Genomic DNA, 24,361 nt, shown 5'->3' with positions numbered 1-24,361 from the left:
CCAACTTCATCTATGTCTGATAAAAACTCGTTGATGTGTAATTTCTCCACATATGCTTCTCGACCTTCTGAGTATTTCCAAATATTGTTTTTTTGGATTTCCAGCCTAACAGTATTTTAAATCTGTATCAGTAATATATACAAAGGATATATTTTCCTTGATTTTATTCCAGTTCTTTCAGTAATTTATCACTATTAAATATGTTGTATAACTAAAAATACCATAAAGAAATTATTTTACCTAATGGTTATTTACCTTACTTACCCAGGTGAGGATTGAGAATTTTCTTAATTTGTTCTCCTTGTGGTGTATTAGCCAAAAATTCGGTTAGCCTATGATGAATTGGAAATGTCAGCATTTATAAAAAGCAATTAAGCCAGTTAGAATTGCGGCAATGTCCAAATGCAGCAAAGTTAAAATTAAGGGACAGATTTTGGGTATCCTTGTAAACCAGTCACTGAAAGTTGGCATGCAGGTACAGCAGGCAGTGAAGAAAGCTAATGGCATGTTCGCCTTCATAACGAGAGGATTACAGTATAGGAGTAAAGAGGTTCTTCTGCAGTCGTATAGGACCCTGGTAAGACCACATCTGGAGTATTGTGTACAGTTTTGGTCTCCTAATTTGAGGAAGGACATCCTTGTAATTGAGGCAGTGCAGCATAGGTTCATGAGGTTGATCCTTGGGATGGCGGGGCTGTCATATGAGGAAAGATTGAAAAGACTGGGCTTGCATTCACTGGGATTTAGAAGGATGAGAGGGGATCTTATAGAGACATATAAAATTATAAAGGGACTGGACAAGCTAGTTGCAAGAAAAATGTTCCCAATGTTGGGGGAGTCCAGAACCAGGGGCCACAGTCTTAGAATAAGGGGAGGCCATTTAAAATTGAGGTGAAAAGGAACTTTTTCACCCAGAGTTGTGAATTTGTGGAATTCTGCCACAGAAGGCAGTGGAAGTCAAATCACTGGATGAATTTAAGAGAGTTCGATAGTGCTCTGGGGGCTAGTGGAATCAAGGGTTATGGGAAGAAGTTGGGCACAGGTTACTGATTGTGGATGATCAGCCATGACCACAATGAATGGCGGTGCTGGCTCGAAGGGCCGAATGGCCTCCTCCTGCACATATTTTCTATGTTTCTATGTTTTTATCTTAGGATGAAGTTGAGATTGTTGACTGCCTGCCCTTGCACCAAAGGTAGACACAAAATGCTGGAGTAACTCAGCGGGTCAGGCAGCATCTCAGAAGAGAAGGAATGGGTGACATTTCGGGTCAAGACCCTTCTTCAGACTGATGTTGAGGGGGGGTACAGGACAAAGATAGGATGTAGTAGGAGACAGGAAGACTATTGGGCGAACTGGGAAGGAGGAGGGAATAGAGAGGGAAAGCAGGGACTGACCCATTCCTTCTCTCCAGAGATGCTGCCTGACCCGCTGAGTTACTCCAGCATTTTGTGTCGTCCTTTGATTTAAACCAGCATCTGGTTTTTTTCCTGCCCTTGCACCATGTCATTTCTTTTTGTTAAAAAAAACATTTGTAATGGTCCAAGGCACGCTTTTTTACTGAGACCAGTTCCAGAACATCAGATGGACCAGGACAAATGAGCACAACTGGCCAACTGTACTCAAAAAATGGCTTTGTCAGCTCTTTACTTGTGACTATTATTGAAGCCCTGTGACTCTGCACTCCCTCAACAGCAAGAATGTCCTTCCCCAAATTAGGAGACCAAGGCTGCACACAACACTCCAGGTGTGGTCTCACCAGGGCCCTGTCCAACTGCAGAAGGACTACTTAACTCAACTCCTCTCGTTATAGAAACATAGAAACATAGAAAATAGGTGCAGGAGTAGGCCATTCGGCCCTTCGAGCCTGCACCGCCATTCAATATGATCATGGCTGATCATCCAGCACAGTAACCTGTACCTGCCTTCTCTCCATTCCCCCTGATCCCTTTAGCCACAAGGGCCACATCTAACTCCATCTTAAATATAGCCAATGAACTGGCCTCAACTACCTTCTGTGGCAGAGAATTCCACACTCACCACTCTCTGTGTGAAGAAATGTTTTCTCATTTCGGTCCTAAAAGACTTCCCCCTTATCCTTAAGCTGTGACCCCTGGTTCTGGACTTCCCCAACATCGGGAACAATCTTCCCGCATCTAACCTCTCCAACCCCTTAAGAATTTTATATGTTTCAATAAGATCCCCCCTCAGTCTAAATTTCAGCGAGTATAAGCCTAGTCTATCCAGTCTTTCTTCATATGAAAGTCCTGCCATCCCAGGGATCAATCTGGTGAACCTTCTCTGTACTCCCTCTAAGGCTAGAATGTCTTTCTTTTTGAATGAATGCCATTAGCTTTCTTCACTGCCTGCTGTACCTGTATGCTTACTTTCAGTGACTGATGCACTAGGACACCCAGGTCTCGTTGTACTTCCCCTTTTCCTAACCTGACACCATTCAGATAATAATCTGCCTTCCCGTTCTTGCCTCCAAAGTGGATAACCTCACATTTATCCACATTATACTGCATCTGCCATGCATCTCCCCACTCACCCCACCTGTCCAAGTCACTCTGCATCCTCATAGCATCTTCCTCACAGTTCACACTCCCACCCAGCTTGGTGTCATCTGCAAATTTGCAAATGTTACTTTAAATCATTTATATTGTAAATAGCTTCGGTCCCAGCACCGAGCCCTGCGGCACCCCACCAGTAACTGCCTGCCATTCTGATTGTGACCCGTTAATCCTACTCTTTGCTTCCTGTCTGCCAACCAATTTTCTATCCATGTCAATACCTTACCCCCAAACCATGTGCTCTAATTTTGCCCACTAATCTCATGTGTTGGACCTTATAATGAGTCAATTATAAAAGATGAAATTGCGGAGCATTTGGATAGCAGTAACAGGATCGTTCCGAGTCAGCATGGATTTACGAAGGGGAAATCATGCTTGACTAATCTTCTGGAATTCTTTGAGGATGTAACTAGGAAAGTGGACAAGGGAGATCCGGTGGATGTAGTGTACCTTGACTTTCAGAAAACCTTCAACAAGGTCCCACATAGGAGATTAGTGGGCAAATTAAGAGCACATGGTATTGGGGGTAAGGTACTGACATGGATAGACAATTGGGTGGCAGACAGAAAGCAAAGAATGGGGATAAATGGGTCCTTCCAGAATGGCAGGCAGTGACTAGTGGGGTACCGCAAGTCTCGGTGCTGGGACCGCAGCAATTTACAATATACATTAATGATTTGGATGAAGGGATTAAAAGTAACATTAGCAAATTTGCAGATGACACAAAGCTGGGTGGCAGTGTGAACTGTGAGGAAGATGCTATGAGGTTGCAGGGTGACTTGGACAGGTTGTGTGAGTGGGCGGATGCATGGCAGATGAAGTTTAATGTAGATAAATGTGAGGTTATCCACTTTGGTGGTAAGAATAGGAAGGCAGATTATTATCTGAATGGTGTCAAGTTAGTCCAACGAGATCTGGGTGTCCTAGTGCATCAGTCACTGAAAGGAAGCATGCAGGTACAGCAGGCAGTGAAGAAAGCCAATGGAATGTTGGCCTTCATAACAAGAGGAGTTGAGTATAGGAGCAAAGCGGTCCTTCTGCAGTTGTACAGGGCCCTAGTGAGACCGCATCTGGAATACTGTGTGCAGTTTTGGTCTCCAAATTTGAGGAAAGATATTCTTGCTATTGAGGGCATGCAGCGTAGGTTCACTAGGTCAATTCCAGGAATGGTGGGACTGTCGTATGTTGAAAGACTGGAGCGACTACGCCTGTATACACTGGAATTTAGAAGGATGAGAGGGGATCTCATTGAAACATATAAGATTATTAAGAGATTGGACACGTTAGAGGCAGGAAACATGTTCCCAATGTTGGGGAAGACCAGAACCAGGGGCCACGGTTTTAGAATAAGGGGTAGGCCATTTAGAACGGAGATGAGGAAAAACTTTTTCAGTCAGAGAGTTGTAAATCTGTGGAATTCTCTGCCTCAGAAGACAGTGGAGGCCAATTCTCTGGATGCTTTCTAAAGAGAGAGCTAGATAGAGCTCTTAAAGATAGCGGAGTCAGGAGGTATGGGGAGAAGGCAGGAACCGGGTACTGATTGTGAATGATCAGCCATGATCACATTGAATGGCGGTGCAGGCTCGAAGGGCCGAATGGCCTACTCCTGCACCTATTGTCTATTGTCTTATCAAAGGCTTTCTGAATATCCAGGTACACTACATCCACTGGCTCTCCCTTGTACATTTTACTTGTTACATCCTCAGAAAATTCCAGATTTGTCAAGCATGATTTCATAGAAACATAGAAAATAGGTGCAGGAGGAGGCCATTCGGCCCTATGAGCCAGCACCGCCATTCATTGTGATCATAGCTGATCGTTCCCAATCAATAACCCGTGCCTGCCTTCTCCCCATATCCCTCGATTCCACTAGCCCTTAAAGCTCTATCTAACTCTCTCTTAAATCCATCCAGTGATTTGGCTTCCACTGCCCTCTGTGGCAGAGAATTCCACAAATTCACAACTCTCTGGGTGAAAAAGTTTTTTCTCACCTCAGTTTTAAATGACCTCCCCTTTATTCTAAGACTGTGGCCCCTGGTTCTGGACTCGCCCAACATTGGGAATTTTTTTCCTGCATCTAGCTTGTCCAGTCCTTTTATAATTTTATATGTTTCTATAAGATCCCCTCTCATCCTTCTAAACTCCAGTGAATACAAGCCTAGTCTTTTCCATCTTTCCTCATATGACAGTCCCGCCATCCCAGGGATCAATCTCGTGAACCTACGCTGCACTGCCTCAATTACAAGGATGTCCTTCCTCAAATTAGGAGACCAAAACTGTACACATTACTCCAGATGTGGTCTTACCCCTTCATAAATCCATGCTGACTTGGACCGATCCTGTTACTGCTATGCAAATGTACTGCTATTACATCCACAATCATGGAATTTTATTTTAGATTGTCAGTTTTGACTAATGTGATGACAGTACCTCTCCAGCGAAAGCAAAGGCTCTGGTCCTTTAGCATTATCCACGGGATAGCGTTCACGAACTGCTAATTTCACATCTTGTACCTCATTGGTGCGAAAACGCAAGAGATTTAGAATTGTGTATTCGCAGTCAGTGAGAACTATGTTACCCTGCAAATACATAGGTGCAAAATGTTAAGATTGAATTTTCAAGCAGAAATAGATGCAAATATCTTTAAAACAATAAGATATAGGAACAGTACAACTTGTAAATTTGAAAATTGATGAACAAAAAACCTTGCACACTTTGTCACTGTAAAAAGCAGAGGCAAACCAATGGAAATAAATACCGGGGTTTACTTGGCATTTTCTTTTGTATTGTTGGTCTCCCAAGGCAACCAAAGATTTGCTCACCTGATCTCTGGAATCTCTGTTATTGCATTCAGAAATTTATTTTCATACATGGCATTCCTATTTTTCCTTCCACATAATTTTCATTTTGCACTTATTTATGTTAAGCTTCACATCTTACTTAGCTGCCCAGCCAGCATTAGTTTCTAATTTCTTCTTCCACTGTGCTGCATTCTTCATCAGTGCTCACTGCACACCTAGTTTGGTATTATCTGCAGTTTTGAGACTGAATAACACTCCATTCTAACCATGAATCACATTAAACCTTAATAATATGCTCGCCATAATGCAATCCTCTTATCTGTTTGGGTTAATTGTCCACCATAGTGATTGCATATTTTCACATTATTTTCTCGTTATTTTCTGTATAACTACAAAATCTTAATCACCATTTTTCATTTATTTACACTCGCCTGCCAGTTATTTGGAATCAGTTGAAATCTCCAATGAATATTATATTGTACTTGCAAAAAGGGAGCATGATATAGCACTGACAGAAGATTTTTAAAAAAGGGACATGACTTAGCTATGGCAGATAGGATTAAGGAGAATCCAACGAGTTTTTATAGGTAGTTTATGGGAAGAAAAAGTAACTAGAGAGATAGGGCTCTTCAGCACCCAAAGTCATCATCTATGTATGGAGCCGCAGGAGATAGACAAGGTCCTCAATGAATATTTCTCCTATGTTTACAGTGGAGAAAGACACGAAGACTCGGAAAATCTGGAAAGTTCATGGCAATATCTTGAGGATAGTATGTATAATAGTCGAGGATGTGCTGGATATGTACGAAGATGGATAAATCTCCAGGCCTGATCAGGTTTATCCATGAACAAAATAGGAAGCTAAAGAAAAAATTGTGGGAGTCCAGGCTGAGATACACAAATTATCATCAGCTACAGGTGAAGTGCCAGACTGGCTAATGTTGTGCCTATTTACGAATTGTAGAGAAAAAGCTGGGAGATAATGTCTCACAAATTTGATTGCATTTTTTAAGAAGTAAGCAAGGAGGTTGATGAGGGCATGGCTGTAAAAAGTAGTCCAATGGATTTCAGCAAGGTCTTTGATAAAGTTCCTCATGGCAGGCTGCTCTGGAGGGTTAGGTCGCACGAGATTCAGGGAGAGCTAGTTAAATGGACGGTAGAAAAAGGTTTGACAGTAGGAAGAAAAAAACAATTTCCTACAAATAGTACATTAATCTTTGCATTATTAAATTGGCACGTAGATAATTGATTGCTTACCAATAAGTAAGAAAGTAAGGTTACTGAGGCAAATAATGAAGTTATGAGCCAAGGAAAAAGTTGCAAAATAATTCAATATAATCCTAAAATTCTAGAAAATTTGAAGCTGAAGAATAATACATGCACAAAAGTGATTTTCATTGGCAAAAATAGCCCAGAGAGGGCATTTAGACGGTACTAAGAAAATAATTCAGATTAAAATGGAAACTATGCCAACCACCCACTTTTATTCAATCTAACGTGGAAAAATTTGAGAATTTATCCTCTTTGACAAAAGTTGTTTAAAGAGATTCCAGGCGTATACCAAGTTCAATAAAAAACATAAAAGAGGAATATTCTATCCATTCTTCCTGAGCACTTTAGTTTCCATGAAGAAAATACGTTTAATACTGCTGACCACTGAAAGCAGTCAAAAATATTTTAATGACATTTCTTTTGAAAGCAGTGACTTTTTCTTGTAACTTACTCGGTCATACAGTTCAACAATTAAATGGTAAGCTGCTTGATCAGACCCAAACTGAAAGTCCACAACTCTATCCACACCAAGTTGCTTGATGTAGATCAATCTTCGTGACTTTAGGTGTTTACGACACTGCAATCAAAGCAAAAATCGCGTCATTTTTAATGTAAATTTGACGCCTGACGAGCTGGCCGAGGCGATGCTAATCCATTGTTGTCCGCTCGCATGGGTTCAAATCCCATCCTCATCGGGCCGGCGCCATTTTAACTGACAAATACTTCCCCCATTCTTTACTCTTTTCTTGCATTCATGTCTTACCTTTTTTTTACTGGCCAGCATACACAATAAAAGCTTTTCACTGTATCTCGGTAGCCATTAATAAACTAAACTAAACTCATCAAACTATCTATTGACCAGGTTTGAGACACATGGAAGGAAAGACTTCTATATTCCAATTGAATCATCAGAACCCAAGAAGCAAGGGCAACAGCTGCACCTTCATAAAATTCCAGGGTACATACAGAAACATAGATATACAATTTGCATTTTAAGAATTCGATTAGGGAGGAGCTTAGAGAAGCATTTCATGATTATTTTCACCTTCATTGCAAAGCCAGAGGGCATCATATGTTTTGGCCATTCGAACTCTGTTGTATGGATCCGGATGCCAGATTCAAGTAAAAGAACAGCTTTTAATTCCGGCCTGTGACGATACGTAAAAAATAGAGAGAACACAAACAAACAAATTTAATGTATTATGAGATTATAAATTAACATATTTCTCTCTTAACTCCAGTATACAATTCTAGTTAAACCTTAAACCAAATACTAAATTATTTGAACTTGGATAATAGTATTTTAACATGATATTCCTTTTGTCCAGATCAATAGAAAGCATGTTCCAAAGTACATGGAAAGCCAATATATTTGCATTTGAAACTCGCTCAAATCTGCACAAAGCAAATGTAAAATTAAAGAAATAAGTTGGTTGCTAAGTAGTGAAGAACTTTTCTGTAAAGTTGTATTGGGTTTCCAATAATCTTTCTGCAACAGTTGACACAGTGATATGGCCTAGATCTTGTTGGCGTTGGCGTGTGGCTGCGCCTAACGGCAGCGGCTCGCTGGCAGTCTGTTTGTCTTTTTTCCTTTTTTTTTGTTTGTGTGTCGGTGTTGGGATGGTTTTTGTTTCTGGTTTTGGCTGTGTATGTGTGTGGGGGGGGGGTGGTGGTGGGGTGGGGAAAACCTTTCTTTTATTAGGTCTCTTCCCCGGGGTGCGGCTCGGCCGCGGGGCCTTCCATCGCCCCGGCACGGCTCGGCCGCTGGACTTAACATCGCCGGTGCGGCTCGGCCGCGGGACCTAACAGTGCCCGGCGCGGCTCGGCCGCGGGGCCTTCCATCGCCCGGTACGGCCGTGGGACGTTTCAGCGCTCGGTGCAGCTCGGCCGCGGGGCCTTCCATCGCCCGGCTCGGCCGCGAAACGGTTCAGCGCCCGGCGCGGCTGCGGGGCCTTCCATCGCCCGGCGCGGCCACTGGACTTAACATCGCCGGCGCGGCCGCAGGACGTTTCAATGCCCAGCGCGGCTCGGCCGCGGGGCCTTCCATCGCCCGGCGCGGCGCGGCGCGGCCGCAGGGCCTTCCATCGCCCGGTACGGCCGCGGGACGTTTCAGTGCCCGGCGCGGCTCGGCCGCTGGGCCTTCCATCGCCGGCACGGCTCAGCCGCGGGACTTAGCAGCGCCCAGTGCGGCTCGGCCGCGGGGCCTTCCATCGCCCGGCGCGGCTCGGCCGCTGGACTTAACATCGCCGGCGCGGCTCGGCCGCGGGCGTTTCAGTGCCCCCCGGTGCGGCTCGGCCGCGGGGCCTTCCATCCCCTTGCGGGGGCTGTGCATATCGGTCGCCTCGGTAGGGGTCGAGCTGCCTGTCCGTGGGCGTGGGAGGAAGAGAGTGGAAGTTTTGTTGCCTTCCATCACAGTGAGGGGGTGTTTGGAGTCACTGTGATGGATGTTTGTGTTGGGGTCATGTGTCCTGTGTTCTTTTCTTTTTTGTTGTGTTCTGTGACTGCTGTAATTTCGTTTGGTATTTGTACCGAATGACAATAAAGTTCTGTACAAACTGTACTGTATTTGGGATTGTAGATTATTGTAGATGAGGTACCTTTTCTAATTTGGTGCTGAATTCAAGAACCCTTATCTAAGTGCAGCGAAACCTCAGTATAATTGGGTGAAGTTGAGCAGTGAAACAAATCCAAACAGATTCTGCTTCACAGAATTTAAATTCAAGATCTGTGTTTGTTGTACATGTGCAGAACTCCAAGAGCTGCTTTCATTTAGCACCAAAAATCCACACTATTGATTGCGGCACCATACTAAAACAAGGTACTCGACCAGAAATTGAAACTGACATTGCTAGCTTTCTCTTCTTTGATCATGCCTTGATGCAGGAGCACATATACTATCAAGTAGACTGCAGTGGCTGAAATCAGGAAGGTTGGCAAGATAAAATTAAGCTTTCAAGGGCACGGGAAGATGCTACAGAAAATAATGCCATTAAACTGGAAAGAATACAGAAAAGATTTACAATAATGTTGCCAGGACTCGTGGGCCTGAGCTACAGGAAGAGGGAGGGCAGGTTAGGACTTTATTCATTGGAGCACAGAAGGTTGAGGGATGATCTTCTAAAGATGTATAAAATCATGGGGGGAACAGATAGCGTGAACACATAATCTTTTTCCTAGGGTAGGGGAATCAAGAACTAAAGGGCATAGGTGAGAAGGGAGATTTAATAGGAATCTGAAAGGTAACCTTTTCACACAGCGGGTGATGATTATATGGAACAAGCAGTCAGAGGAAATAATTGAGTAGGAAGATGTTGATGTTGGTTTAAACCGAAGAAGATAGAAAAAATTGGAATAAGGGTCTCAATCCGAAACGTCACCAATTCCTTTTCTCCAGCGATGCTGTCTGACACGCTGAGTTACTCCAGCTTTTTGTGTCTATCTTCAGAGGAAATAATTGAGACAGGTATAATAACAATATTTAAAAGGTACACGAATTGGAAAGGTTTGGAGCGATACAGACCAGGCATAGTCAACTGGGGCTTGCTTTGATGAGGCATCTTGGTCACAAGGATGAGTTGGGCCAAAGAGTCTGTTTCCATGTTGTATGACTTTGGCATTCCCAGTGAAAAGAAATGACACGTGAAAAGGTACACGTACAAAATTGAGGGGTATAGGTGGGGTAGATAGTAAGAAACGTACTCCATAATAGAGATGTCCAAAACTGGAGGGCATAGGTAGACAATAAGGGGCAGAAGGTTTAGAAGGCTGTGAGGAGGAATTTTTTAACTGCCTGAGGGGTTGTGGAGACAGAGACTCATCAAAATATTTAATGTTATCGAGATAAGCATTTAAGCCAAAATATAGAAAGCTGAGGACTAAGTTCAGGTAAATGGGATTTATATGGATGGGTGATTGATGCTTGACATGAACCTGGTGGGTCAAAGAACCTAGTTCTGTGCTGTATGATTTTATAACTCTATTACAGCATTTAAATCAGATTCAACAGATGCACGAACCACTATCAAACTTACTTCTGAAGTCGGATAAGATATGTCTTGTTGTCCACATCGTACACATTGTTTACCCTCATTCCTAGTAAGCTAAAGGAAACAAACATTATTTACTTTAACAAAGAAAAATAGATAAATAAACAAAAACATGACAATTATATCAAGCTAAGAGTCAATTAATTTTATTTTCAGAGGATGTTAAAAAATGAATATCTCAATAATAACATTCATACACATTTATTGAAACTATGCATAAAGATATGTTTTAAGTTCCTTTTAATTTAATCAGATGAAAAAAAGCTTGACACTTGTAACTTGAAGAGTTATGTTTAGGCATTAGCATAGAAATATGTAGAAATCCTAACAAATGTATCTATTATTTTAATGAAGCTACTCATATTACAGTCTTAAGCAGAAACTGCAAATAATAACTTACAGTTTATGTAGTAATGCACAAAGAAAATTCAACAGAAATCTGAATTTTAAAAGATTTCAAACCTTTCCTATTGTGTTCATTGTTCTGATGCAGCCTAACTAAAGGTATTAAATCATTGCTATTAGTATTAGGGTTTTTTGTTACATGTACCAAGATACAGTGGAAAAACCTTTTGTGTTATCCAGCCAATCATACTACATATCAAACCAATTAAGCAAACATGAACCTTGATTCCAGATACACACAAGGTTAATGAACAAATTGGGCTTCACTTTTCACCTGGAATGTCTCAATTGCAATGAACAGCTCTCTCTTAGAGACATAAGAGACTGCAGATGCTGGAATTGAGCAAAAAAACAGTGCTGGAGGAACTCAGCAGGGCAGGCACGTGGGTCCAAATACTGCTGAGTTCCTCCAGCACTTTTGTTTTTTGCTTGAGAGTTCTCTCTTATTGTTTTTAAGTGATAAAAGTTGCAAAATTCCAGAAAACCAGGGTGGCTCAGATACAAATTGGAAAAGTGACTTAATTATACGAATTGAATTTTACCAAACTGTGGAAATTGTATGTGTCCATCGTGACTTTATTTTTTGCAAAGCTCAATAGAATGGGAGAAATTAAAAATTGCATGCTCTGCTCTGCTAACAATGAGAATTCATTGGAAAACCTTGAAATCTCAGCAAGCACAAAAAGCTGCATTCAGATCGTGCCTTCTTCATTATCAAGATGTACCAAAATTGTGATCAATTAATTATTTTGAAGTTTAGATATAGATTTTATTTCAGTCAACAAATTCAGTTGTGCACAGGCAAGTTCCAGAATTGACAGAAATTGAATCACTTAACCATTCTGATGAAGGACCTGAAATGTCAATTCTGTTTCACCCTCAATATTGCCCGAGCTGCTATTTCATGCATTTATTTATGGCAATAATTTGATTTTTAGCAGTCATGATCATGAGATTTGTCGGTAGGATAGAGAAGGCAATCCCTACTTTCTTTGGGCTTTGATTATTATTCTTAAATTGACATCTCGATGGTTCATTAATCTAATTAATTATCCAATGTTAGGTAACCTCCTACTAACCCTCCTACCCACACACAACTGCCCCCTATCTCCCCCACATTTCCCCTTTTTTTTTACTTCCTTCCCCACCTCCTTCTCTCCTCCCCCCCCCCCCCCCCCCACACTACTTTCCTCCCTCTAGCTTTGCAATTTTCACTCTTCAATCCTGTCTCATCCCTTCTGCTTTTATCTCTGCCGTTTGTTCTGATCATCTGCCTATCAAAAATCCCCCTCACTTGTGCTCACCTATGATCTCCCACTCTTTGTCCTGCCTCTCCCATTTTCTAGCTTGGCTGACTCCTTAGTGTAGCAGTAGGGGTATGATGACGTTTGGATGGGATGTTGAACAGAGTCAGACAGGATCTCTGACTCGCTGTTCAACATCCCATCCAAACGTCATCATACCCCTACTGCTACACTAAGGAGTCAGCCTAATTTTGATTCTGACCTTAACCAATAAATCCCAGTTAAGTTCTGAAAAAACTTTTAACTGTTTTTCGCCTCAGATACCGATTGTTTGCTGCATTCTCTGTTTCATTTATCTAACACCCACTGATTGTGAGACCTTAAATGTACAAACATTAGTGAAAATTATATTTGGATATTAGTGGAAATCATTTTATTTGTTTTTGTAAGATTTCTATGTACAAAAAGATTTCTGGAAACAAGCCATTCAATAGTGGCCAGGCGCAATCCTGAGGTTGCAGGCATTTCTTCCAAAAGGATTCAGGCGAACATGGGTGCATTTTGCGCGGGGGAGTTCAGGCTCCAGTCTGCAGAAGGGTCCCGGCCTCCACAGCCGCTGCCTGGCCCGCTGAGCCCCCTCCAGCACTCGGTGTGCGGGGAGTTTAATGTGCAGGAAGGAACTGCAGATGCTGGTTTAAACCGAAGATAAGACACAAAAATGCTGGAGTAACTCAGCGGGAAGTCTGGAGAAGGGTCTCGACCCGAAATGTCACCCATTGCTTCTCTCCAGAGATGCCGCCTGTCCCGTTGGGTTACTCCAGCATTCTGTGTCTGTCTGTGTGCGGGGAGTTAAAGCCCGGCTCCCTCCCCCGGGCAGTGTGACATGACATGACATGAGGCCCCGGGATGCCGGACACATTCAAACCTCCTCGCAACATTCACACGTTAAAGCTCCTGCTCCAGCAGCAGGGTGTGACAGGGAGGGAAGGGGGGTGGGTGATCAGATACCTCTGCAGCTCCGAGATGATGACTCGGACATCAATGGTGTTGAACCGCGACTTCATCTTCCCCCGACTCGGGCTCGAGCCGTCTCTGCGCGGTCGCCCCGCCGCTCTGCGCACGCGCCAGCCCCGCACGGGGGCCCGCAGCGGCTCGGCATCCGAATCGCGAATGTCGAAATACAGCCCCATGGTTATGGTTCTGGTTCTGGTTGATTACTGCGCAAACACCTCATAAGTGGTTATCTCGCGCAGGTTGGAGTGAATAGAGTAGTGATTAAATTTTGAAGTGGGCCTTTTTGACTAAGTTGAGGAGATCTAGATGTAGATTTAGATTTAGATTTAGATTTAGAGATACAGCGCAGAAACAGGCCCTTCGGCCCACCGGGTCCGCGCCGCCCAGCGATCCCCGCACACTAACACTATCCTACACCCACTAGGGACAATTTTTACATTTGCCTAGCCAATTAACCTACATACCTTGGGGCGTGGCTGTGTTCTGCAGCTGCGGCTCACCGGCAGTCTCTCCGTTTTTTTTGTTGTGTTTTTTTGTCATTGTTGATGTTAAATGTACGTTTTGTTTTATTTTTAATTCTGTGTATGTAGGGGGGTGGTGGGGGGGTTGGGGGAAACCTTTTTTAAAATCTCCTCCTCAACGGAGATGCGACCGTTACCGTGTCGTATCTCCGTTCGCGCAACGGCCTAACATCGTGGAGTCGGCGGCCTCCAGCTGGGATCGACCTCGAAGACTCCGGTCGCAGGGCCTGGACTTACCACCTCGGAGGCTTCGGCCGTGGGCCCTGCAGACCGCAACATCGGGAGTTCGCAGGTCCCTGGCTGGCGACCGGCTTTTGGGAGCTCCAGCCGTAGCAGCTTCGACCGCCCCGAAGCACGAGGCACGATCAACCCGCCCGCAGGCCCTTCATCACCCTGCGTGGCCTGGCCGCGGCACTTTACATCGCCCGGTGGGGGCTCAGGACTCTCATCACCCTGCGTGGGTCGGCCGCGGCATTTTCCATCGCCCAGTGGGGGCTCAGGACTTTCTTCGGCCTGCTCGGCTCGACCCTGGGACTTTCCATCGCCCGGTGGGGGCTTCAAGGGGTTGGGAGCCTCGATCGCCTCGTGGCGCCACGGGAGAAGAACGAGGAGGAGATAAGACTTTGCCTTCCATCACAGTGAGGGTATGCCTAGAGCAATCACTGTGATGGCTGTTTTGTGTAAAAAATTGTATCTGTGTGTCTTGTGTTCTTTAATGTCTACTGCTGGACCCTGACGTGAGAGGACGCTGGCGTTGATTATTCGCCGCTTTTCCGTCAGGATAGTTTGTCTGTTTGTCTGTTTGTTTCTATGTTAATTGTATTTGTAAAGCGCTTTGTGCATGTGTTAAGGCGCTATATAAAATAAATATATTATTATTATTATTATTATACCTGTACGTCTTTGGAGTGTGGAAGGAAATCGAAGATCTCGGAGAAAACCCACACAGGTCACGGGGAGAACGTACAAACTCCGTACAGACAGCGCCCGTAGTCAGGATCGAACCTGATGCTCAATCCCCTTTTTAAATGACTGAACATCGGGACGTGTGTCGGCACATGTGAGCAGCACCATGCTCCATGGCCAGGGAGTTTGCAGCAGATAATAGTCACAACCTTTAAATGGTTGCACCGTTTTCGGTGTCATACTTCGTCAATGGTCACGTTAATGCATCTATAATGGAACTCTCTGCCTGCTGTGGAACTCTCTGCCTCAGAAGGTAGTGGAGGCCAAATCCCTGGATGGATCCAAGAGAGAGTTAGATACTCTTAATGATAGCGGAGTCAAGGGATATGGGGAGAAGGCAGGAATGGGTTGCTGATTGTGGATGATCAGCCATGATCACGGTGAATGGCGGTGCTGGTTCGAAGGGCTGAATGGCCTATTCCTGCACCTATTGTCTATAAATTTCCAAGAAAACTCAAAGAATTGTAGGGAAAATCACAACAGAGAAGGCAGTCCATAGTATCCGTTCCCAACGAAGCAAAGCAATGTAGACATCCCAGTTTCCCACTCTCCATCAGATCATTATAGAATGTGCCGCTCAAATTTTTATCCAAATATCTTAAATGGAAAAAATGACGAGTGTTCTTTTACCAACTCCATTTCAGGCAATGACTTCTTGGCCACTTTCTCAGTCTGAAGAGGAATCCCGACCCGAAATGTCACCTGTTCATTTTCTCCAGAGATGCTGCCTAACCGCTGAGCTACTCCAGCATTTTGTGTCTATATTTTGGTATAATTTGGTCTTTAGTTCCTTGTTTTTACAATTTATTCCTATTATAAACTGCCCCTAAAGAACTGAGTCTATGTGCCAGTGATGCTTTGCTAGTAAACTTTTTTATTGTACATGTACTTGTGTATATGATAATGAATTCAACTTGTTTGTGTTCCTGTGAAATAGCATCCATAACGTTTTTGTAAAAAAAGTCATTTATATAGAGCAAATGTCCAAATACTTCTTGCGCTTATGGGTAGATTGACAGTAAGATCTAATTTTGTTAGGGAAATGTTAGATAGTACCAAATTGTACAGTAATTTATGACAATTCTCTTCTTCCTACAAACTGCTATTAAATATACTAATAATGGAGAGTATTTGGAACTCACCAGCAATTAATGAGGCAATTGTATCTCGTGTGGTACAAAGCACGGAGAGCAGGAAAGTTCCTCCCATTTATGTAATCGAAAAGAAAGAGGCTAGATGCTGGAAATATGAAATAAAAACAGAAATAGTGCTGCACTAACTCAATGGCTCAGGCAGCACCTCTGGATGCCATGGATAGGTGCCGTTTTGGGTCAGGACCCTTCTTCAGACTGTTACTCTAGTACTTTGTATCTTTTTTTGTCCTCCAAAGATGTTGCCTGACCTGCTGAGTTATTCCAGCACTTTGTGTCTTTTTTGTAAACCAGCAACAGTGGCTCCTGGTTTCTAAATAAAGACATAAACTGTTGAACGTTGTCTGACATTGCTCTTAGGGATCACACTCTGTATTACTTCCCTTCATATTTCGTACCTCCAGACTGATACTACATCTTAAGCTTCTGACCTGATGCCATTCTTCACCATTGTAGTGATTTAATCTGTCCCAATTTTATGTTTTATATTTCAGATTTCCAAATGTAGCTTGGTGGCAACTCCGCTGCCAGTGATTCCATTGAACTAATCACCTCACACCTATCTACCCATGTCTTGCTGAAACAGGCAGTTGGACCTGTTTTTTCATAATGCTGCCCGTTTATGTTTCCTCCTCTTCATTTCTCTCGTTAGCCATCTGTTTCTGATTTGTGCATTGGTAAATACATAATCAGTGCATTTGGAAGAGAGGAAAAAACGGAACCATGTTTTCATAGATCTTGAATCATGGAGGTTTAAACTGTAAATTTTCTATTTTGGATTATTGTCAGATTCCTTAAAAGGCAACTAAAATAAAAAAAATAGTTGCAAATGGTTCTTTTTAAATATTGGTTAAATCATCTCACAACATTTTTTGTTGCTTTTGTCAGCAGAATATTATTCTAACTAGTAACTCAAAGCTAGTATGTTTTTGGAAACCTTTGGTGGTTGTTCAGTGCTGTATTGGTTTTGGCAGATAGTCAAACGTGAACCCAGTGATTATTGATGGAGGAACAAGTGACCAGTGCTTCTCAAATGAAGGGATAACCTTGAGATATGTAAATAGATCAGAGCAACCTCAACTTAAAAAGTGAGTGACAATGCCATGAAAAAATAAACAATGGTTGAAACTGAAAATCTCCAGGAAACCCACGTACACAAACTGTAAAGTAGAACTGGCAGACAGATTTCTCATCTGTTTTTGAGCATCATTTGAAACTGATCTAATCCAGGATGGTAGATTTATTGAACACAGGGAATCTGAAGGAAAAACAAAGGCGCAACCAAAAGATGGCAGCCCATTTCACACTGCGCAACCTACTGATATGATATGAGGTGAGATGTTATTTTTATGTTCATGGTAAAGAATGAAAACAAAATCAATTGTGGACTAACATTAACATTAGCTCTTGCTCTTATCACTCTTAATGGAATGGTTGAAAAATCATAAAGATCTTCTGTAAAGCTGTAGTCATAGAGTTGTACAGTGTGGAACCTATCTTGCCCACACAGAACAACATGTCCTATCTACACTAGTCCCACCTGTCTGCATTTGTCCCGTATTCCTCTAAACCTAACCTATCCATGTATCTGTCTAAATGTTTCTTAACCGCTGTTGGCTGATAATTGGCCAATAATCAGCAGAAACAAAGAACTGCAGATGCTGGTTAATACTCAAAAGGACACAGCGTCTGAAGGAAGGTCTCAACCCGAAACATCACCTATCCATGTTCTTCAGAGATGCTGCCTGACCCGCTGAGTTACTCCAGCAGTTTGTGTCCTTTTGACCAATAATCAGCCAAACTGGAAACAAGGAATAGGTAACGTTTTGGGTCGAGACCCTTCTTCAGACGTCACCTATTCCTTTTCTCCAGAGATGCTGCAAAGTGCTGAGTTACTCCAGCTTTTCCTTCTGCAATTCCTTCCTACACATCAGCCAACCTGATCGCACTTTCCATTTTTTGGTTACCTTTTTTGAGTTTTCATCTCCTCCCGTTGATGTGCACTGTGCTGGAGTAACTCAGTGGGACAGGCAGCATCTCTGGAGAGAAAGAATGGGTGACGTTTCAGGTCGAGACCATTGAGACTGTCCCGCTGAGTTACTCCATACACACTCAGTGGGTTGTTTCTATGCATTATGTACTTAACAGGGGATTGTATTTATGTATGGCAATAATCTTACTGATCTGTGTGCAAAAAAGGATCATACTGTACCCTGGTACATAAAGGAACCATAGAACAATGGTTTATTTGATGTGATGACAGCAGGGCGACTAGTGAAGGAAGTGATCATATAATTTGTATCAGAGAATCATCTCCATTTTGAAGTTCAGAATTCTATCAGATTACTTATGCTCCTTTTGCCTCCACATTCAGTTATTTATTCCACAAAATGTAAAAAGTTCAAATTTACAGTGGCACCATTGTATTTGTAAGGCTATTGCATTACAGCACCAGCGACCCGGGTTTGATCCTGACTACGGGTGCTTGTCTGTATAGAGTTTGTTCGTTCTCCCTGTGACCAGCGAGGATTTTCTTCGAGATCTTTGGTTTCCTCCCACACTCCGAAGACGTACAGGTTTATAGGTTAATTGGCTTGGTACAAATGTAAATTGTCCCTAGTGTGTGTAGGATAGTGTTAGTGTGCGGGGATCGCTGGTCAGTGCGGACTCCATGGGCTGTGGGGCCTGTTTCCGCGCTGTATCTTTAAACTAATCAGCACGTAGTCTTATTAAAGACACAACATATAAATCATTTTGTGGACTAACCCCAAACTACTTTGGGATTAAAATTGTGGAAGTCTGGACTAATTAAATCCCCATAATAGTTGGTTAATATTAATTTAGCACATTAAATAATCCAGAATAAAAAAATGATATCAGTAGTAAAGACCATGAAACTACTAGATTGTCTTAAAAGTCAAACGATGTCATTAATGTTCCCAGGAAATGAAATTTGCTGTGCTTTCCTGGTATGGCAGCGTTGTTGAATCTTGATTCTCCAGTTTTATGAATGGGTAGCAATACCCACTTAAATAATTCACCTGCTAAAGTCTAAAATGATTTATATGTTGTGTCTTTAATAAGACTACGTGCTGATTACAAAGCTTAATGTTCAAAATGTTCTTTAGAATTGAAAACCATTTTCTTTTTGTACACTTACCAATTTATGATATAGATGGACAGTTATAGAATCACACTGTCATAGAGTCACAGAAATAATGGAAACAGGCCCTTCACTGACAATCAACCACCCAGTCACACCAATCCTACATTAATTACATTTTACTCTTCATTCCCCGCAGATTCCACAATTCAGCTGTAAACTAGTGGCAATTTACAGTGGCTAATTAGCCTACCAACTCATGACTTTGGAATAGAAGAGGAAATCAAAGAATGCCCACATTGTCATAGGATCAACTTGCAAACTCCAGACAGACAGCTTAGGTCAGGACTGAAACTGGGTCTCTGGAGCTGTGAGATAGTGGTGAATCTGTGGAATGGATGATGAATCTGTGGAATTCTTTGCTACGGAAGGCTAAGGAGGCCAAGTCAATGGATATTTTTTAAGGCAGGGATAGATAGATTCTTGATTAGTACGGGTGTCAGAAGTTATGGGGAGAATGCAGGAGAATGGGGTTAAGAGGGAAAGATAGATCAGACATGATTGATGGCGGAGAAGACTTGATGGGCCGAATGGCCTAATTCTGCTCCTATCACGTATGACCTCCACTAGATATGCCATTTATGGGACCTCTCATTGCCCAAAGGGAAGAATTACAATTAACAATCGACACTTCATATTTAATGTCTAGAAAGTCTGGCATTGTTTTTAACATAGAAATTTATTGCCTGCTATATTTTAAAGACAAAAAATATATAATTTGACAATAATGCAACAATATCAGTAGCAAAATTGACCATAACATCTTATTACCTTGATAGATTTTTCTTTAGAGATAGTTTATTATACCTTGTTGGTAGAAAATATATCCTCATCATTATGGCTAATACTGTTGAAAAATGATGCAATAATAAACTGGTATGACCTCATGGACTGACTGATTTGATGTGGATAAACTTAACAGATTTACCTTCTCAGAGAAATTAAAAAGTTATGTTCACATAAAAATCAGGATTCGGAAGACCACCAGGGAACTGATAATGGAGAGAGGTAGATTTGAAAACAGTAAGAAATAAGAGTGAAAGGCTTTGGCAGTTCAAAATTACTTATTGCTTTGTACAAATGGCCATAAAATCATTTTTTTAGATAACAGATGATATTAATTACATAGATACAAAATGCTGGAGTAACTCAGCAGGATAGGATCTGGAGAGAAGGAATGGGTGACATTTCAGCTCGAGACCCTTCTTCGGACTGAGAGTTGGGAGAAAGGGAAACGAGAGATATAGACGTTGTTGTAGAGAGATATAGAACAAATGAATGATATGCAAAAAAGTAACAATATTAAAGGAAACAGGCCATTGTTAGCTGGTTGCTAGGTGAGAACAAAAAGCTGGTGCGACTTGGGTGGGGGAGGGATGGAGAGATAGGGAATGCAAGGGTTACTTGAAGTTAGAGAAATCAATACTCATACCACTGGGTTGTAAGCTGCCCAAGCGAAATATGAAATGCTGTTCCTCCAATTTGCGTTTAGCCTCACTCTGACAATGGAGGAGGCCTAGGACAGAAAGGTCAGTGTGGGAATGGGGAGGGGAATTAAAGTGTTTGGCAACTGGGAGATCAGGTAGGTCCAGGTGGACTGAGCGGTGTTCAGCGAAACGATCCCCCAGTCTTCGTTCGGTCTCACCGATGTATAAGAGTCCACATCTTGATCAACAGTAGAAGAGGTTGGAGAAGGTGCAAGTGAACATCTGCCCAACCTGTAAGGTCTGTCGGGGTCTGTCGAGGAGGTATAAGGACAGGTGTTGCATCTTCTGCGGTTGCAGGGGAAGGTACCAGGGAAGCAGGTGTTTTGGATGGGAAGGGATGCTGGTGACCCAGAAGTCACCCTCAGCTGGTAACCAGGGAGTTGCGAAGGGAACAGTCTAACAGATGCACCTTCTCAGAGAAATTAAAAAGTTATAAGTTTACATAAAAATCAGGACGGAATACCACCAGTGAACTGATAATGGAGTGAGGTAGATTTGAAAACAGTAAGGAATAAGAATGAAAGGCTTTGTCAGTTGTGCAAGATACATCCTGTACTGTAGGGCTTCTCTTGTCCGTGCCACCATAAACTCTTCATTGAGACCACTGAAAGGGAGCTGCAAGATGTTACTGGCCCCGTACAGTGCTGCACTGTTGAGGCTGCGGGGAAGGCCAAGCCACTTGCGAAGAAAGCAACTGATCTTCCTTTCGAGGGACTCAACTGTGGTCAATGGAACAACGTAAACCAGGAGAGGCCACAGGACACGAGGCAGGATGGAATGCTGATAGATCCAGGCCTTGAATCTGCCAGGTAGGCCGGACTTGTCGACTTTGGTGAGCCAGGCTTCAAGGTCTTCGATGGACTTTTGAATGGCGGCAGAGTCTCTCAGAGTTGCATCAAAAAGCTTCCCCAAACTCTTGATAGGTTTCTCAGTGATGGAGGGAATGGCAGTTCCAGATAATAGAAGTGGAATTTGTCAGTCACCTTCCCCTTCTTCAGCACCATGGACCTTGACTTGGTTGGTTTGAAACTCATCCTTGCCCAAGTGATAAGCTTCTCAAGACCCTGTAGGATCCACCTACTCCCTGGGACTGATGTTGTAGTGATGGTAAGGTCGTCCATAAAAGCTCTTATTGGGGGCTGTCGTACACCAGACTTGGTTAGGGGGCCTCTGCATTCCACCTCGGCTGACTTGGCCACCATGTTCATGGCAAGAGCAAAAAGAATAACAGAAATGGTGCAGCCCGTTATTATTCCTTTTTCAAGCCCATGCCAGTCTGATGTTTCTGACCCAGAAGTCACCCTCAGCCTGAAATTATGGTAATAATCCAGGATCAGGTCCTTGATCTTACTAGGAACATGGTGACGATGTAGTGCAAGCTCAACCAGTCTGTGCGGCATGGACCCATAGGCATTGGCCAGGTCCAACCACAGAACAACTAGGTCGCCTCTGTTTTCATGGGCTTCTCTGATGAGCTGCGTGACTACTCCAGTGTGCTCCAAGCAGCCGGGAATTCCAGGAATCCCACCCTTCTGCACGGAGGGGTCGATGTAGCTGTTTTTGAGGAGGAACTCAGTTAATCTTCGGGAGACAATGCTGAAAAACAATATCCCTTCCACGCTCAGCAGCGAGATTAACCGAAACTGATTGATATTCTTTGAGTTTTCCTCTTTCGGGATCCAAACTCCCTCAGCACACCTCCACTGGTCAGCAACTCTCCCCCTTCGCCATACCACCTTCAAGATCTTCCATAGGTGTCGAAGGAGCTCTGGGCAGCGCTTGTACACTATGTATGGTACGCCACTAGGGCCTGGTGCAGAGGCTGAGCGTGCCGCCTTGATGACCTCCTCAACCTCCTTCAGACTTGGCTCCCTCAGGTTGAACTCTGTTGTTGGGGGGGCTGGGCTAATGAGTGCTTTGTTGGGTTCAAGTTCCTGCTCCCTCATCGGATCGCTCAGGGTGTCATGGAGGAAGCGATTGACTTCATCTGTTGAGCACATGAGGCGGCCACTGCGCTGGTCCCCAAGTAATCGCCTGGTGAAGCCAAAGGGATTGGCAATGAATGCAGCTCGCTTCCTGGCTCTCTCTCTTCCTCTTCTCCTGTGCCACTCTGCTCTGCGGAGGGTCATAAGCCTTTTCCTAAGGATGTTTCGTAGGTCGGCCAAAGCTTGCTTCTCCTCTTCGGTAGATGTCTTGTACTGGTTTTTGAGGGTTCGAAGCTCCTGCCGCAGTTGATGTATTTTGGTGGCCTTGCGGTTCATGGTGTAGGTGGTGGGCTTGGTGTTACCTTTCTCACCATGGCCAAATCTTTCAGAGGCATAACTGACAATGATGGCAGTCATTGTTTGGAGTTGGCGATCTGCATCTCCTTTCGCTGTGGCTTGAATGATGTTGGTCACATCTTTGTCAAACTGCAGCCATTCATTCTGGTTGCTGGCTGGGGGGCACTTAATCCGCTGCTGTAGAACTACTCTGCATGGATTGGGAGACTCTGGTGCGTGGAGGGACTGGGCTCTGTGGGGTGAGTCCTGGCCGGGCTCCTCCTGCGTCTCACCAGGTTCAAGGCCTGTGCGTTGCACTTCTTTCTCCTTCTCCGAGCATTTCATTCTGGCCTGATGGATTTTATGGCCATGGTGGTTCTTGCACAGCTTTCCGCAAATGCATCATATACTCGTAGTCAGGTCGTTTGTGTGGGTCAATAACCTTTGGTCCATCCTATTGGAGATCTCATCCTCCCCCCCTCTCGGGACCTCCTGGGGGTATGTTTCATAAGGCTTTTCCGTAGCTTTATTGGGTTTCTTTCTCACGAAAGACACAGACTGGGGTGCTAACCCATCCTGTCCCGGGTGCTGTCTTTCCATGCCGTCAACTGTCTCTCCAGTAGTCACCAAACTATTCTTGGTTGTCAACCAGTCTATTCCTAGGTGCCACTGGCTGAGCCAGACTTCAATGTGCAAGATACATCTTCGGGATGCACTGGGACGCATCCTCAGTGATGTGACCTGGGGTCATGGGGTGTTTCGGGTCTCACAACATCAGACACCCTCGCCCAGGTGACCCAGCCGGGGTTGATCAGGCCCCGACTTGCGTCCCAGCAGCAACTGCCCACGGATCAGCCCTCTTAATCCAAAGCCATCTAGTGGCTTTCTCTGCGGCTTCGCTTGAGGATTGAATGGCCCTCTTCTTTGCCAGCCCCGTAATGCCCAACAGGTTGAGGACTTTGCAGAGTGAGCGTCCTGCAAAGCCTCTGCAGCCCACCTCTATGGGTTCATAGCGTGTCTTCCAGCCTCTGTGCCGGCACATCTCCACCAGCTCCTGGTACTTTGCGCGTTTCCTTTCATTTGCTTCTTCCATACGCTCTTCCCAGGGCACTGTCAGCTCCAGAATAATCAGCTGTTTTGTCACTTCGGAGGTGATGATCATGTCTGGCCGGAGTGATGTTGCTGTCATGTGCTGCGGAAATTTCATCTGTTTGCCCAGATCGACGTGCAGCTGCCAGTCAGTGGCCGTGTTGAGGAGGCCCGCCCTTGTTTTTGGTTGTGGGCGAGGCTTCTCTCCAGCTTTGACAAAAGTGATTGATTTCTTCGGGGCATGGTGGTGTTTGCTGTTATTGATGGCAGTGGCTATGCTCTCAGCAACCACCTTAAGCACCTGGTCATGGCGCCACCGATAGCGACCTTCACCAAGGGACTTTGGGCTGCTGCTGAGGAGATGTTCT

General features: G+C 43.8%; 1 protein-coding gene across 3 annotated transcripts in view; it reads right to left on the bottom strand.

The window, feature by feature from the left end:
* Positions 1–14,257, bottom strand: part of nemf (nuclear export mediator factor) — a 62,753-nt gene extending 48,496 nt beyond the window's left edge. The window contains exons 1-6 of one of the 3 annotated variants that reach the window (XM_078406050.1): positions 14,114–14,257; positions 10,678–10,746; positions 7,692–7,794; positions 7,098–7,223; positions 5,004–5,152; positions 265–332 (exon numbers count right to left, since the gene is read on the bottom strand). In XM_078406050.1, the coding sequence (XP_078262176.1) occupies positions 265–332; positions 5,004–5,152; positions 7,098–7,223; positions 7,692–7,794; positions 10,678–10,736 (505 nt within the window). In that variant the 5' untranslated portion in view covers positions 10,737–10,746; positions 14,114–14,257. Of the gene's footprint in view, positions 1–255; positions 333–5,003; positions 5,153–7,097; positions 7,224–7,691; positions 7,795–10,677; positions 10,747–13,349; positions 13,483–14,113 lie in introns of those variants that run through there. The other 2 variants (XM_078406049.1, XM_078406051.1) reach the window with 2 other exon arrangements.
* Positions 14,258–24,361: the final 10,104 nt, after the last annotated feature.

Source organism: Rhinoraja longicauda, chromosome 10 (assembly GCF_053455715.1).
Source record: "Rhinoraja longicauda isolate Sanriku21f chromosome 10, sRhiLon1.1, whole genome shotgun sequence".
NCBI lineage: Eukaryota > Metazoa > Chordata > Chondrichthyes > Rajiformes > Arhynchobatidae > Rhinoraja > Rhinoraja longicauda.
Note: the sequence above shows the minus strand (reverse complement) of the source record. Positions and strands in the feature narration are given on the sequence as shown.